This window comes from Polyodon spathula, chromosome 16 (assembly GCF_017654505.1).
Source record: "Polyodon spathula isolate WHYD16114869_AA chromosome 16, ASM1765450v1, whole genome shotgun sequence".
In the NCBI taxonomy this organism is placed as follows: domain Eukaryota; kingdom Metazoa; phylum Chordata; class Actinopteri; order Acipenseriformes; family Polyodontidae; genus Polyodon; species Polyodon spathula.
The window spans coordinates 7,247,273-7,262,741 of NC_054549.1; the positions used below are offsets into that span (position 1 = coordinate 7,247,273).

At 39.1% G+C, this 15,469-nt stretch overlaps 2 protein-coding genes across 3 annotated transcripts in view; both read right to left on the reverse strand.

The window, feature by feature from the left end:
• LOC121328534 (guanine nucleotide-binding protein G(I)/G(S)/G(T) subunit beta-1) overlaps positions 1 to 5,667 on the reverse strand; it is a 28,893-nt gene extending 23,226 nt beyond the window's left edge. For both annotated transcript variants that reach the window (XM_041273239.1, XM_041273240.1), the window contains exon 1: positions 5,304 to 5,667. The gene's annotated coding sequence lies outside the window, so the exon portion shown is untranslated. The remainder of the gene's footprint in view (positions 1 to 5,303) is intronic.
• Positions 5,668 to 12,409: 6,742 nt separating this feature from the next.
• On the reverse strand, positions 12,410 to 15,308 carry LOC121328874 (transmembrane protein 52-like). Its single transcript, XM_041274006.1, has 6 exons — positions 15,217 to 15,308; positions 15,087 to 15,130; positions 14,959 to 15,003; positions 14,625 to 14,800; positions 13,985 to 14,380; positions 12,410 to 13,708 (listed from the first exon to the last, which is right to left on the reverse strand). Exons 1-5 carry the CDS (start codon positions 15,265 to 15,267, stop codon positions 14,001 to 14,003), a joined length of 696 nt encoding a protein of 231 aa, XP_041129940.1. The 5' UTR covers positions 15,268 to 15,308; the 3' UTR covers positions 12,410 to 13,708; positions 13,985 to 14,000.
• Positions 15,309 to 15,469: the final 161 nt, after the last annotated feature.

The window sequence follows — 15,469 nt, forward strand, 5'->3', positions numbered from 1 at the left end:
TGTGGTGCTTCCCAATACACACTAACAAACTAAACTCATTTTATTCTTTTCATCTTCAGTCTGCATCCAGATTTAACTTGGATTAAACCGGGACAAGAAACTTGTGAATATCCATACAACACCGAGCGACAAACAAGTACAATACTCCCAAGGCATCAGTCCATTAAACTTTAAGAACTGTAACACAGAAATTCCAGGCGACACATTTGTAATTGATTAAACACTGCAACATTCAGTTGTGTAACGATCCAACAGATCAAATTTGAGGTCCTCCAGTCCTTCAGTTCAAAATTCAAGATACTAAAATTCCAATTTGCCAGAAAAACAAGGAACAATGTAACGACGAAATCCAAAATGTATTGGATTAGTACCAATCTGAGGAGTTTTTGGAGCCAGTTTTACTCCTGCAATATCTAAAATTCTGAGAAAGAGGGCACAGGATATATTTCAGATGACCTAGACAACCAGAATAGAGGCTTGCTGACTAGCAAACTTAAATCTAAGTCAGCTGTAACAACAATACACTCCTAACGCAGGGTTTGAAATAAACTGCAGTGTCTCAAAGTGCAGTGCAAAGCAGGACTGCTGCATTCCCACCAGGTGGGTGGGTCACTCCAACTCTTCAAACATAGTAAGGCATGCACAGAACCAGTTTGTAGTTTTTAGTTTGTTTTGTTTAAGTGGTCCGCTAATTTAGCACATACCCATGTTGTGACCATATTACTTATTCAGATACTTTGGGATCTAACAACTAAGATTTACTTAGGAGTGCGCTCTGTAATGGAAATACTCTGCTTTGCAGACACGACAACACTAGAAAGGAAATCCTACTAATTCTAATAGTGTGGATGAACATCTATTTTCTCTGCTGGAATCCACTGCACAGAACTATGATTTTAGTGGCTTGTGAAGAAAACAGAAACTATAGTTTCAGGCTCTCAATGCAGAGATGCTTTTTATCATCATCAGTTTAGCTTTTGTGGAATCAAGCCACAACCCTAGACAATCAAAAATCTTTACCACATCACAATTATTTAGGAACACATGTCAACAGTCCTAAGGCGGAGCCCTTACAGTTCTGTTCTGATTGAAGGGACAGGCAAGCCAGCGAGTCAACTCCTCACAGCTTGTGTGTAAAATCTGTCATTGTCTCACTGAAAACCCAGCCCCGAAGGAATCACATGGGATTGAGCTTCAAGAAAAAAAAAAAGTTTAAGCATACTCGTACAAAGAAAAATAATGCTAGGGTTCCATGGACATATTTTGTCTGTAGCCCAAGCGATCTTCCCTCACTTGAAAGTCATAAAACCATTCTTTCCAGTCAATGATGTGACCCAAGTTCTTTCAGAGTTCCTGTGGCAGCTTGACCCCCCCACCCCCCCCCAATTGTATGGCAGACATATATTACATTTAAATGCATACCCATACTAATAACAGTCCAAGCAAAAAACACTCAAAAATCTCCCTTGATTAGTCAAATCCTAAATGGAATGCATTTAGGTGTTACTTCCAAGCCCGAGAGTGTCATTACAAAACAATTTTCCATTCAATATTCAACAATACTGATCCACAGAGCTGGAAAAGGTTTTATTTGTGCAGTTTAAGACCAAAAGCCCTTGATTATGTGGACAGTAGTACACCCAAGGATTACACATCTGCTTTTGACTTTACCCAAAGGATTTACAAACAAATCTTTTGTAACAAGTTCTTATTTTTCTTTTTGAGGAGCACATGCCTAACACCTCTATGGAGGTGTTGCTGGTGGAGTATTTATGAGCAGCGTCGTCACAAACAGGCTTTGCATAGCGACTAAACCATACGAAAGTCAGTTCTCTTGTAATGCCTGCCTCATGTTAATTCCGATATAAAAAAAATACTTCTTCAAAAACTTGTTTCCCCACGTGCCTTCCATAAGTATTGTGTATGCTGGACTCTGTACCTGAATTATCCACACACATCACCAGGCCACTGTATCTCTTGTCTTGGACAAATAAATAATGAGGCTTGTTAGTAGGCCACTATTATTCACAATTCCATGTGAATGAAGCAGGATAGTACTATTTTAGTAAAACAGCACTATCACGGAACAACCCAGTAATCAACTATGGGGTCCTATACAGAAAACTTTAATGAATGTTTTAAAAATGTTTTTGTTTTTAAATGACCATTTTGGTAAACTGACAAGAATGTTAATAAAACGCTTCAAAAATTCTTTAACACAGTCCCTTAAGTTTTGTGTGTGGGACAGATTAAAATATAGTTCCAAATAAAAGTGATGCTTCAAATCATTAGCCTTCTGATTAACTGCAATCTTGTATGAGTGTCCTCATTTTAACTCAGCCTCTTTGATCCACCAGTGCTTACAAGAAGCAAAAATAATCTTTAGATGTTTCAACTACAGTAAAAACACCATTAGTAAAACCCAGAATGAACAGCTCTTTTGAATAATGGGTATTCTTGCATAAACAGTGTGTCCTGCTTTTAAAAGAACAATCTAAACTACATTGATAATCTTTGTTTTCAAAGAAACAAGGCGCTGTTTTAGTGACCCGTTTTCCTAAACAATACGCCTGCTTGCCACTCCCCGCAAAAAGGTGTCTATAGCTTGAAAAAATTAATCTGCAAAACATACAGCTGAAGATCAGATTCCTCTGGAACATACAGACAGAAATACATATAGACTGTGTCTCATATGATGTACCGTTACCAGAGAACTAAACAGGGAATTTGGTGCTTTAGTGTGATCTGTATCCATCCGCAATTACATACAACCACCCTGAGAAAATGTGCTTAAACTTTTTATTTAAAAAAAAAAAAAAGATGCAAAGCATATTAAAAGGTTGTAGTCAGTAAAAGGGGGGGGGGGGGGGGGGGGGGGGGGGCACAAACTCATCACATATCTACAATACAGTACGTGCCAATTTATTTAACACATTAATGCCAGTTTGAGGGATCGATGCATATTTTATACATTATATCATTGCCTTGACAAGCCACCATCAAAGAATGAGGGTAGGTAAGGAAAATAAATCATCTTTGAAAAAAATAAGATGTTTGAATGTGAACCAATTAATAATCTTAAAATGAAGACAGGCTTCTAAGTTAGGCCTCCATACACAAATTACCCACAATCTGGTCATGCGCAGACCACCTTGTCACTTACAAGCAAGAACAAAATGAAATACCTCACTCTCACATCTAAAAAGGCTTCTACATCGCATATATTTGTTAAAACAAACACGGTTCTACTGATAACTGACTCACTGTTCCTCCCCTCCACCCACCCCGATATATCCAGCAAGCACTGCACTACAAATAGCAAAAATAGAACTCAAAGCAGCGATTTCAAAACCAATGAAAACCAAGTGTGTCGTAAATTAGCTGTAAAAAATAAAAAAAAACACACCGTTTAAATAATTAACGGTGTCGTTTCATTTGAAAACCCTGCCCTGTTCTCTCCTCTTTCCTTAAGTGATGGTGTTGCTGATATGGCTTGCATTGAAAAGAGGAAAAGCTGCAAACGCCATCTTGTGCATTGCAGCTGCTTGGGCCCGGAATAGAGAAACTCATTCATTCAAACAGAGAAGAACTTAACTGGATGCATTCAGCTTTGTAAAACTAAACAAAAATAGCACATTTCTCCTCTTAAAATACAGCCCTGGCTGCACATAAACAAAAGTTGTTTGCGGTAAAAAAAAAAAATAATAATAATAATAAAAATAAAAAAAAAATTTAAAAAAGGAGCAAAGGTATTTGCAGTCTACCATTTCTGTGTATGTAGTAAATCACTCAACATCCTGCTTGCTCTCTGGAACAATATATCAGCATTAACAGCATCAAGATCCGTGGAGATCGAACAGTGTCTTTCATGCAGAAATCCCCTCTCCAGATTGATTCGTCTGGTTTTTTTATGCAGCTGGAGTATTCACAGCTTCCTCATTTTAAAATGCATGCATTTCCTCTCCATATTTTACACTCTGCGTTACAATACTAAACAGCTATAGGTAGGCTAACAATGTTCGGAAGTCAAAACAAGATGACACCACCCTTCCCTTTGACCGTAGCTGTAGAAAATAACGTCAACATCTTTCTGATTGGCAGCTCATTAAAATCAGTATTCCTGGAATTAATCTGGATACAGGAGTGGTGGAAAATGCGCTTTTCAGACACGCAGAGTCTGCAAATCCACACCGAACACGCCATCCAGCCACTGTCACGAATAACATTTGGTTGCACAATATTTGGGGTGAAACGATATCGTTAGACCCTAACGTGTACTAGTATGGGTTGATTACACATATTCTTCCTGTTTGATCATAACACTCTCATCATATCTGATTCGTAGGCCAGACAGTATGAGCACAGCCACTTGAATTATTTTCTAACACAAAGCTAAAACGTATTTAAAATGAAGCATTAACATCGGTTTACCAAATATTAGCACACTCATAGTTTGCAGAAACTGACCTCTCGCTCAGTCAAGTCGTTTCTCCATTTTTTTTGTGATTTTCTAGACTATTTCCCCCTTTTATACCCTAGATTTAAAAAACTTTCCGTGCCAGTTAATTATAATTGGAATTAAATCACAGCTGAACTGGTTTTATAGTGCACACCCAGGCAACCCAAGCAATTATATGGAGCTGTATAGTAAATAAGTATTTTAATAACGCTGTCAATGGCTGTCATATACCCATTAATCTCCGTCATCAAGGATTTTTCAAATTAATAATAATAAAAAAAAATACAAACGAGTCTCACATTGCTGCTATCAAGTATATTATCAGAGCTTAATAAAACAATTAAAATAAATAAATAAATAAAATGAGGAATCCGAGCCAGCCACATTACAAATCAAGACATTTATTTTCCGCTCTCTTGGTTTCAATACCACAATGCTTCACTATCCAGCAGTCATACAGGTTTAAGTAAAAACCGTTCACGTTTTTTGTATTAATTCAGTACGATTGTCAAGAAATGTATTTTTTTTAAAACGGTAACATCACTCTAAAAATCTACTACAGTAATAAACGAATCCACGACGCCTGCTCTTTAAAAACACAAACCTTAAATAAGAATTAGCATATCAATTACAATACTATTGGTGTTTTGTGGTAGAAATTATTTGTTTTAAAACACAGCTCCTCTTTTTTTTTTAAATTAAATCTTTGTCCACCATTTATCTACCCCCCACCCCCGTCGCAGCACACACAACAACCCCAAATTAACCCTTTCTCCAACAGCCTAATATATGCATTCTCGGAATTTTTTTTTCTTTCTGTTTTCTTCTGTGTTATTTTTCTTACCTGTTCTCAGTCAGGGTGCCCGCTGTTTATATCGCAATGACTGGGGACGGCAATACCGGACTCTCCTCTCCACTCCGACCGACCGACACGACAGACAGACAGACAGACAGCACTCCCCGAACCGAGCTCTCGATACGCCAAGGGAAAAAACACCGGCGCAGAGAAGGGCAGGGTTCACCGCAGCGAAGACAAAAATATATATATATATATCTTGGGTTTGTTGTTCTAAGCAACGCTGTTTCGTTCAGCCCAGACCCTGCTTCTCTAGCCTTTCTTCCTCTCTCTCTCTCTCTCGCCTCTCTTTCTCGGCTCTCTCCGGCGCATCAGTCTCTTCCTCCGGCCATCAAACAGCAGAGATGGGCGCGGTAACCCTGCACCGAGCTCCGGGAAACCCCACGCTGCGGAGGCGTCACCGCGCAGTGGCGGATTCGTCAGCGCGTTCGCAGCTCTCTGCGATCCAAACGCAGCGCGGGAAACGGGGCCAGCAGTCCATGTGAATTTGTGTAAAGTTTGTAAAACCTATTTGAAACTGAAAGGTGATAAATTGTTCAAGTTAGCAAGGGTACACAGCAACTAGTACACGACAGAAAAGTGAGTTTAAATTAACGCAGTCGCATGCACCTGAATTAACATTTTAGTGGTTTACCTCAGTTTCATCTATTTTCAACGAAAGCATTCTGATTTCACAGTGTATTTGATTCGGCCTTCCTGGAGTAGTGACTGGAATATTACTAGTGCATGAATTAATGCGACAATACTGTACACGGTGAAAGCAATGCGAATCGGTTAGAAATTCAACATTGAAGTAGAATGCTACTTTTAAAATGCCCTGCTAGTAAACAAATGGTTAATCTGAAAACACACCAAAACAGACCTGATTTAGAGATTGCTTGCCATTGTAGGGCTTTACTTATACAGCAAATGTCAAAACACCTTTTGAAAATGGGAACATGACTCATGGCAACTGTGTAAAAGACGTACAGATAATACGCCGTGGAGCCTATTTCTTCTAACCATTCCTCAGGTTAATCAATGAGGTATATATATATATTTTATTATTACAAATCAGCCATAGACATCTTTGAACACAATACAACGTTTAATTTTACGAGACAAGTCGGGCTCCTATATTCTCTAATGTTCTTATGTGATGGTTCTCCATTAACTCATAAAAAAAACAGCTAAGGCAGGGCCCCTGCTGGAGGGACTGAATCGAGCCCTCAGGAGGACGATCAGAATTATAACAGAGTAGCTCATTATTAAGATAGGCAGCATGATGCCCTGTGCCAATGGACCAACATGGCACACTGGAGGAGGCATCGTTACTTAGAGACGCGAGGACAACACTGCACACCTCTGTAAAACAGCAGAGCAGGCACGCTCAAACCTTGCATAAGGGAGAACATGAGGGGGTTGGATCAACTGAACAGACCCCCCCCTGCTACACTTGTGAAACGCTGTGGGTGTGGTACGGACCTCATGAGCACAGTGCTTCTACATGCTGTGAGCGGATAGATGGCTTCACCTGAGTAAGTCCAGGAGAGAAAGGAGTACTAACCAAAGTTTTAAAACCTCCTTTCCTACTTCCCATCTCTTTAGGTTGAAGATCTTTTAGTTGTTTGTTTGTTCTCTATACTTTAATTTGGGACACACAAATATTTGAAGGGCAGCGCTGTTGATGAAAACGTTGTTCCTGCTTTCTGTTACGTTGCTGAGTAACTTCATGTGTTCAAACTCACCCCACGTGCAGATCCTGTGAACCTACAAAGCAATGTTACCAGGCTGCAGCAATCTGTCTATTGCTGTTGCATATGAAATATGTGCTGAATTAACACAAATAAAAGGTGCACCGATAATAACGTTAATACAAAAGCAAACGAGCTCTTTTAAAGCAACGACTAGCTCTCTTAAAAGCTTGTTCGGCTGTTTAGGATCCCTGAGAATTGAAGCAGTCTTGTTTGTTCTGCAGTACTACCAGTAACTGTACACATGGTTACCGTAGTGACGTCAGTGCGCACGGAAGGTGCCAAATAAGAACTAGGTTGCAAACCAGCTTTTCTAACCTGATCTAGGTCACTAAATCACTGCCTGTTTCAAATGCTGTAACAACATTACAGTGTGTCTTTTTTATATATTCCACCGTCAGTGCACTAACAACCCAGTTTTTTTTACCTTAAAATTATGCCAATAATGTATAGCCGTGTGACAGGAAAAGGACCAGGAGTGGCTTCTCTGTTTTGTGTTTTATTTTAACCGAGAAATAATTGTTATACGTTATTCCTATAAATGTATTTATTACTATAAAACTGAGATTTGTTTTTAAAAAAATGATTGTCCCTTCAATCGAAAGCATGAACAGATTCTGTGCTGTTAAGTGCGGTATCTCTCTCTCTATATATATTACTGTGCATTTCCTCAGTAGCCGTCTTTTGAATGTTTCCCCAGTACACGCTACTCACAAAGCTAGAAGGGGCTGAATTGTTGACTTAGGTGACCTGCTATCACGAGAGTTTCTATGAAACCCACAGCTCCCCACAGAGCATATGTCCTGGCAGTTTAGTGTTTTGCTAATTAACGCAGTTGGATGTGCACTGCGTTTCATAAACAGATCTTGGCCTGTTTACACACTGGCGTCTCCATGGAATTTGGGCACAGCAGTCGCAATTTCTAAACCTTGAATTCTAGTATTTGCAATCCCTTTCAAAATGGTCGTGGATAACTAATTGACTCCCTAAACTCTACCTGGCGAGCGCTTATTTTTGTTATATTGGTCTAAAATGGGTAGTTTTGAAAGAAACACATGATGTGTGGAACCTGGTATCTGGTACTACACTAGATTCTAAATGATTTGTTCGCAGGCCAGCATTGCACCCTGGTGGGTGAAATTGTCCCCACCCCTTCAAAGCCATCTTTCCTTACATTAACCAATCAGCTGCTTCCCCTATTGACTGACATGTTTCCAGTCAGTAACATGCTTTGACCCAGGACACACTACTGAGGTGAAAAGTTTAGGATGTGATGCTGTAACAGATATAGAATGATCCAAAAAACAATGAAAAATAATATTTTTAAGAAAAAAACAAATTTGATGACAGTATATTAATATCAGCCTCTGATCATTAGAAAAAATAATAAAGAGGCTGATTTATATCTACAGAGAAGATCGATTGATGAATTGAAAACAAACAAATAAGTTTTATTTTAATAGCAAATAGCAGCTTACACATAATCAGCAACAGCTCCAAGAATTAAAGGCAAATCTCAAAAGGTCAATTTACGAAGAGCACATCTTGTATGTCTAGTACAGCGGTGTCCAGTCCCGGTCCTGGAGGGCTACTCCACTCCAGGTTTCACAGGTAAAATGCTATGATGCTATTTTAGGTTCTGGGGGATGTTGTTATAATTGGCTCACTTAACAATTTAGAACAGGGCTGGAACAAAGATCAGGACCGGAAGAGCCAACTTTGGCCGCACCTAACGCATACTATAGAAGCTGCCCTTTGACTGGTAGGTAACAGAATGTGCTACAGTAACAGTCTGAGTGTGCTTGGCCTACATGTATAGTTTTCCTAGATGGCTTTGTAAATGATTGACAATTGAGAATGGTCTCTGTAAGCACAGGTATTAATATTATCACGGTATTAAAAACTCTAAGCATCACTCATATTAATCCTATAATTTAACCTATTCCACATGCGCTCCTGCGTGTGCTGCACAACGACAATACAAACAACGTGTTCAACATTTTCTTGTCACTTCGAAGTTGAAATAGAACGGCAGGGCTTGGGGCATTGTTTCATTTTGGAAAGGTTTCATCCATTTGCAATCTGGAGAAAGTGTTCTGGAGGAGCCAGGACATGTATCCTCCCAGTGGCGAAGGAAAATACAGTTTCAAGTCAATACTGAGGGCGATTCTGAAAAGTGGGTCTTGATTCTGGTACTACAATGGATTACCAGAGGGTAATAACTGATCCCACTGGGCTCGCATTGGTATGTCAAATACAAAACTGTGATACATATCATTGTAGTTACCCCTGTGTTCTAACGTATCAAAAGCCCCAGTGTGGTGCCACTGTATTGCCATAAAAGACCATTTTGTGAAGGGTTACTGTGCGTGAGAGCTGCTAGGATGAAGACAGTCATGTGTTAGGAAACATTCCAGCATGAGTCAGTGAGCCTGTTTGCTTCTTTTAGCTAACTTCAGTTCACAAACCCAGGTAAAACACTGACAGCAGAATTCAATGACACTGTATTTTTATTATAGTTATAATACTGTTTGCTTGGCGGGTTGGATTGCAAATGGGTTGAGATTCCTAGAAAGCTTCATTGTGACATGATAGTGGAAACAGAATGATCATCAATAGAAAGGTTTTGTAATACGTTTGCTCAGCAATTAATGATTGGTTATTGATGACGAAGGATACATTAGAAACCAGCAATGGCAATTTACAATTAGCGGTAGTAAATGACTGATAGGTGTGGTAAAGCATGACACAGTGGACTTGAAGAGATAGCCATTTTTATTAGATGAACTGTCACATACAACCCCTAGCTTTCAAATAATCAAAGGTCTCTTCTTCAGGTGGAAGTGGGAATGTACTGTAAACGTACAGTACAGTGCATTGCACTGCGCAAATTCACTCTGGTAAATTCCTACACGTGTACCAGCTTTTCCACTGGTCAATGTGACAAACTGGAGGTTCACTTGGGAGTCAGCATCTCCACCAATCCCCATCTAAGCCACACTGAATAACTATGCTTTGTCATAATGAGATCAGTGCTAAACTAGATCAGGTCAGAACATGCTTAGAATCACAGTCACACAGCACAGCAAAGAAAACACACACACCGCGCACACAGGCTGTAATGCAGGCTGCATTTTAACCACATGCTTGACGTATAACCAAGTGTAATTAGAAAGATATTTCTGCTATGGCTTATTTTTAATGCTCATGATGTGATTTCAAACCTACATCCCCTAGAAATAAAATAATTACATTAGACTCTGCTAAGACTCATAAATACCATCCTTTTCTTTTTATTATAGCTAGCTTCAGAGATAATATGATAATCAGATTTTGCATAATCTGTCTCTATCTCTTGAAAATGCTGACAGCGTGCTTCCCATGAAGAGGAACGCAGTTATTGGCTAACATAAGCACATTAGTGACATCTGCTGTTGATAAGCTGCTCTTTATCTGTGTCAGTTTCTCTTAATATTAAATACCTCTTGGATTCAGTTTAATGCAAATAATAAAATACACTAAAACTGACTTTAATGAACTGAGGTATTATTAAAATCTTTTAGGACTGATGAACAGAAGGGCAGATAGTTGGAAATCTTGCATTACTATTACCACTGAACCTTAATATACTTCATATACACCTAAACTGGGTTAAGAATCAAAGCCGAAGAATTTGGTATTATATCCTCTTATAAGTTCACAGTACACCCAACTCATCTCTCCTTATGAGCTGCTAAACACACTGTTAAAAATGAATGTGTTTATATGTATGGTTTATATATATATATATATATATATATATATATATATATATATATATATATATATATATATAGTTGTTAATTGATAATTACCAGATGATCTTCAATGGTAATGCAGAGGCTCTGCTGGGGATTCCTAGTTGTATTTTGCCCAGCTGGTTACACCTGTGAGTACTGGGTCAGTGATGGTTCTTGTCGTGTCCCACTCAGGACCCTCACAGGCATCAACTCCACCAAGACGGAACTGGGCCCACATGACAAGGGATGTGGACAAGCGTGGGAAGATTATTGGAACTTCTTTCAACAGACAGACAAACTGACAACCAATTGTTTTATGTTCCATTAAAAAAAAAAAATGTTAGTACCATCTAGTGGGAGAATGCTGTAAATGCGGTTTCAATTCATGGCTGGAAGGGCATTTATGCTACGCAGTTAAACATCTGAATTTACAGCACCCTCCTCCTGAATTGCATGTTTGTTACTATATTTAAACCAACCCGCTTAGAATTAATTGGTAAGCCCTTTTACAACACAGATTGGAGTAGTTATAGTTGTTCAGCTGCAGTAGGCGACTCCAGCTTATTCTTCCTTATTACTTATGTTATGGGGACATCTGGTGGCCGAAAGCAGGTATGACTAATTTATTGCTGATCTTTTCTTTTGAATGGTGGTTTCGTCATTTTGAATGATCTCCAGGACAAAACCTTTAATTGCTTTAGATTCTTCAACGCAGAAGAGATGACGAAGAAAGCTGACGAACGCATTCGAGCATTTGAATTTCCTCTAACCTTGGAGTCAAAACAGTATGACAGTATTCCATACAATGTAATCCAATCGAAGCATTCCAGCATTGAGCACACAGTGACGTCATTTGAAAAGGGTTCCAAAAGGCCCTGCTCACCAAAGACACTGTAACACAATTGTTGTTCCTGGGTAGTAAGTTTTATTTCCTAATTGCCTATGCCTCAAAAGTATAGAACATGGCTATTATTTACAGTATAATTGTAAATCTCAAAAAACTACTCACTTCTAAATCTTTTGTAGTCATCTCTGTATTACTTTAGTATAAATACATGTTAATTTGGATTCATATGTTGTTTTTATCTGACTTTATGTGAACGAAAAGACACACATTTGCCCGTTTTCCCAATATCACTGTCCTGGTCACAAAAGCAAAGTTTGTGGGGAATAATAGCCATTTTCAATACTTTTGAGGCATAAGCAATTGGGAAATAACACTTACTACCCAGGAACAATTTTTTTTTTGTTTTTTTTTTGTTACACAGTGTTATTTTTATGTAAATCTTTCCTAGAAACGTTAATATGCAAGTTAACCTAAATATGCAAGAATGAAACAAAGCTTGTTGAACGGATTTGAAACCAGTTTTTAGATCAGTTTTACATGTTGGTAATTATCCTTTGCACTGGGTTTATGTTTAATTGCTAAACACCTGGGTTCTCAGCATTACAATAGAATACCTAACTATCCACGTTTCAGGCCAGCTGAATGTGTTGCCATGACGACTGGAGACCCCTTCAAGATTAATAATATACAGGAAATATAGGACAGGAGGGGGAGGAGAGAAAAAAAAAAACACATTGTTTCACAAAAGAACTGCCTAAAGTACAGGATTTTATTTCCACACATTGGTTAAATGTTCAGATTGATGCAAGATAACGTACGACTGTTCAGTTAATGAAAATTAAAAATCCGTTATTAAATTAGATTTATATATGTATTACATGGTTGTATGAATTGTTTTTATTTAAACAAGCCCTAACTTCAATAATGCTCAAATCGGAATTCTAAAAGGCGTAACTAATAATCAAATCAAGCGGAGTAACGATTCTTTATTTTAGAAGGCACTAGCCGAAACGTTGGTCTACCTGACTGCGTTTTCCAGCCTACTTGTTGCCTCGTTGAATTATAATTATGTGCTCAAGTGGTTATTTGATGAAAAACAGTTATTTGCATAAAGATCAGAACAGTTTTAGTACTCAACATTTATTGTTAACCACCTGGGTTTATATAAATACAATGACATTTTATGTAAAAAAACAAAACAAAAAAACTTGTAAACCTCAATATAAATCTTAATGTAACATTCAAATATGAACAATGAAATAATGTATAAAAATACTGGACTACAAAAAAAGTTATCATTCATAAACAGGTAGAGGCGTGTTAAATCTGTATAGACAACACAGCGGGTGTTAATTCAGCAGTATTTAAACAAGGGGACAGCTGCTCTTGCAGATCTCATTTCTGCTAAACTACGAGCTAATTAACAGATGTATTAATGCCTAGGCTACTGTTCAGTGTACGGTAGGATCAGCGTTTTCCACACACAATGCATTAATCAGTACTCCTGTACCAAGCAACGTTATCAGAATCCAGCAAACTGTAGGAGAAATGTCCACCTTTCTCACAAAAAAGAAGGGCGTGTGCATTGAACAATTACACGCTACAGGCGGTAGATACAGCCATCGCATAACCTGTGGAGTCAGTCTACTTGTTGTTGTACTGTATAGTTTTTTGAATTCCATTAAAAGATACCGATTTATGCCTTTCCAAATTCAAATCATTATGAAAAAAAATCACAAAGGCCATGAGCGTGGGGTTCGGTACAGCTCTCGTTGTCGACAGTTAAACCGGCCAACAAACCAGTCTTTCACAATGAAAGCCAACCTATTTACTTCTCTTTCAGCCTTACAAGTAAAGCACCAGTCACATTGAATTCAGCACCTCGCAACACTGATTAACAATCGAAACTGGAAACCCATCTCCCCCCATCCCCCGCGCAGTAGCAGCGTAATAGTTCAAATACAAATTACGCACTTTGTACATTCCCTTCCGCTGCATTTGGTTCTGCTTGAAGAGGGCTCGGCTGTCTTTGGTGTGACTTTTTCAGCCTGAAAAAAGAAACAAGGACCAGGGGTCACAAATGGAGATTAGACAAAGGGGCATTCAGAACAGAAAATAGGAGGCACTTTTTTACACAGAGAATTGTGAGGGTCTGGAATCAACTCCCCAGTAATGCTGTTGAAGCTGACACCCTGGGATCCTTCAAGAAGCTGCTTGATCAGATTCTGGGATCAATAAGCTACTAATAACCAAACGAGCAAGATGGGCCGAATGGCCTCCTCTCGTTTGTAAACGTTCTTATGTTCTTATGTTCCCGCAGTCCGTGTTATTGATTCAAGTCGTTTTCATCTTCTTCGGATATCGGGATGTGGATATCGTGAAGCTCGTACCGCGGGGGGTCGTCCAGCTGAACCTCGTCGAAATGTTCTTGCGGGCGGCGCTGCTGATTCAACACGTTCAGCTCTTCCTCCGAAGTTGGTGGCTGCGGGTGCGAGTCACCAGCGTGTCCTTGGCTTGGTCGGATATCGGCTTTCCGGTTCCCCGGAGAGTTTTCGTGCGGGTCAATCGGCATTTTCAAAGCTTCGTCGTACGGCGGAGGCATCTCCAAAGCGTAGAGATTGTAAGGCGGGGGCGCAAAACCCCTGTTCACCTGACCGAATGGAAAAGGCAGTTGGCTGTCAGTCGGGAGCTGCGCGCTGTTAAAAGCTGAAAAATAAATACGTTATTAACATCCTTCTATTAAAAACCTTAAAAAATGAACGACTAATGTTTGTAGTAAGAAAAAAAAAATCCTTATGGATTCCTCCCCATAGGCAGTCAATAGTCTATTGGGCTGCTATTGTGACCATGGACAGGTTTTGTGTCGACAACTTTTCACAAGAAGAAATGCACAGACTAGTCGTCTGCTAGTCCATATACGCAATTTAAGGTCGAAGTGGAAGGGGCTTACATGTAATGGTGCTTCTGCTGTCAACGGTGCTCTGGTTGTCCATGCCAACGATTGCTATTTCACAGGGATGTTCTGTCAAGGTTTGTCCCGGCGGCTTGTCCTTCTTACAGCAGAACTTCACGCAGCTGACAATAATGCCACACAACAGGAGGGCCAAGACTGTCAGCAGAATGAGCCTAAGGTGGGGGGGAAATATATATATATATATATATATATATATATATATATATATATATATATATATATATATATATATATATATATATATATATATATATTCCTACATCGTAATAAATTGTAGTATTCAAGTACGAATATAAATATGATAACTCACCACACATACCACAGACTAGACCACTTGAAGTTCTCACTTTGACACCTATGAAAATAGTACACGTTACACATTTAGCGTAAGTTTTGAACACTGCAGAACTTATAAATTGTCACAGGAAGAAAACTTACGTTTTAGGGTCCTCACACTCCTTCTCGGCTGTAGTGAACGATGCCTAGAAAATAGAAAAACAAACACAACACTGTCTCAACAGCTGTACATAGCGACTGTGGACAAGAAGACTGGAAGAACGACACTCACCTGGAGAAACAGAATTGGTAAAACAAGATTGCAGTTCACAATGGAGTACATGGTGATCCTGTTTTTACATCCAAACCGCTTTTATCAGAGCGAAAAAAAAATTAAGCTAACACAGGCTATTACGGCGTTCAGCAGCGTGCTTTTAAATTTTATATATCCATGACACGCCCGTTTTTTCACAACACACTCCTCCTATTAACGATGACGCGCCCTCTGTGCAACCGAACTAGAAGCCAAGCAAGCATTCTGTGTT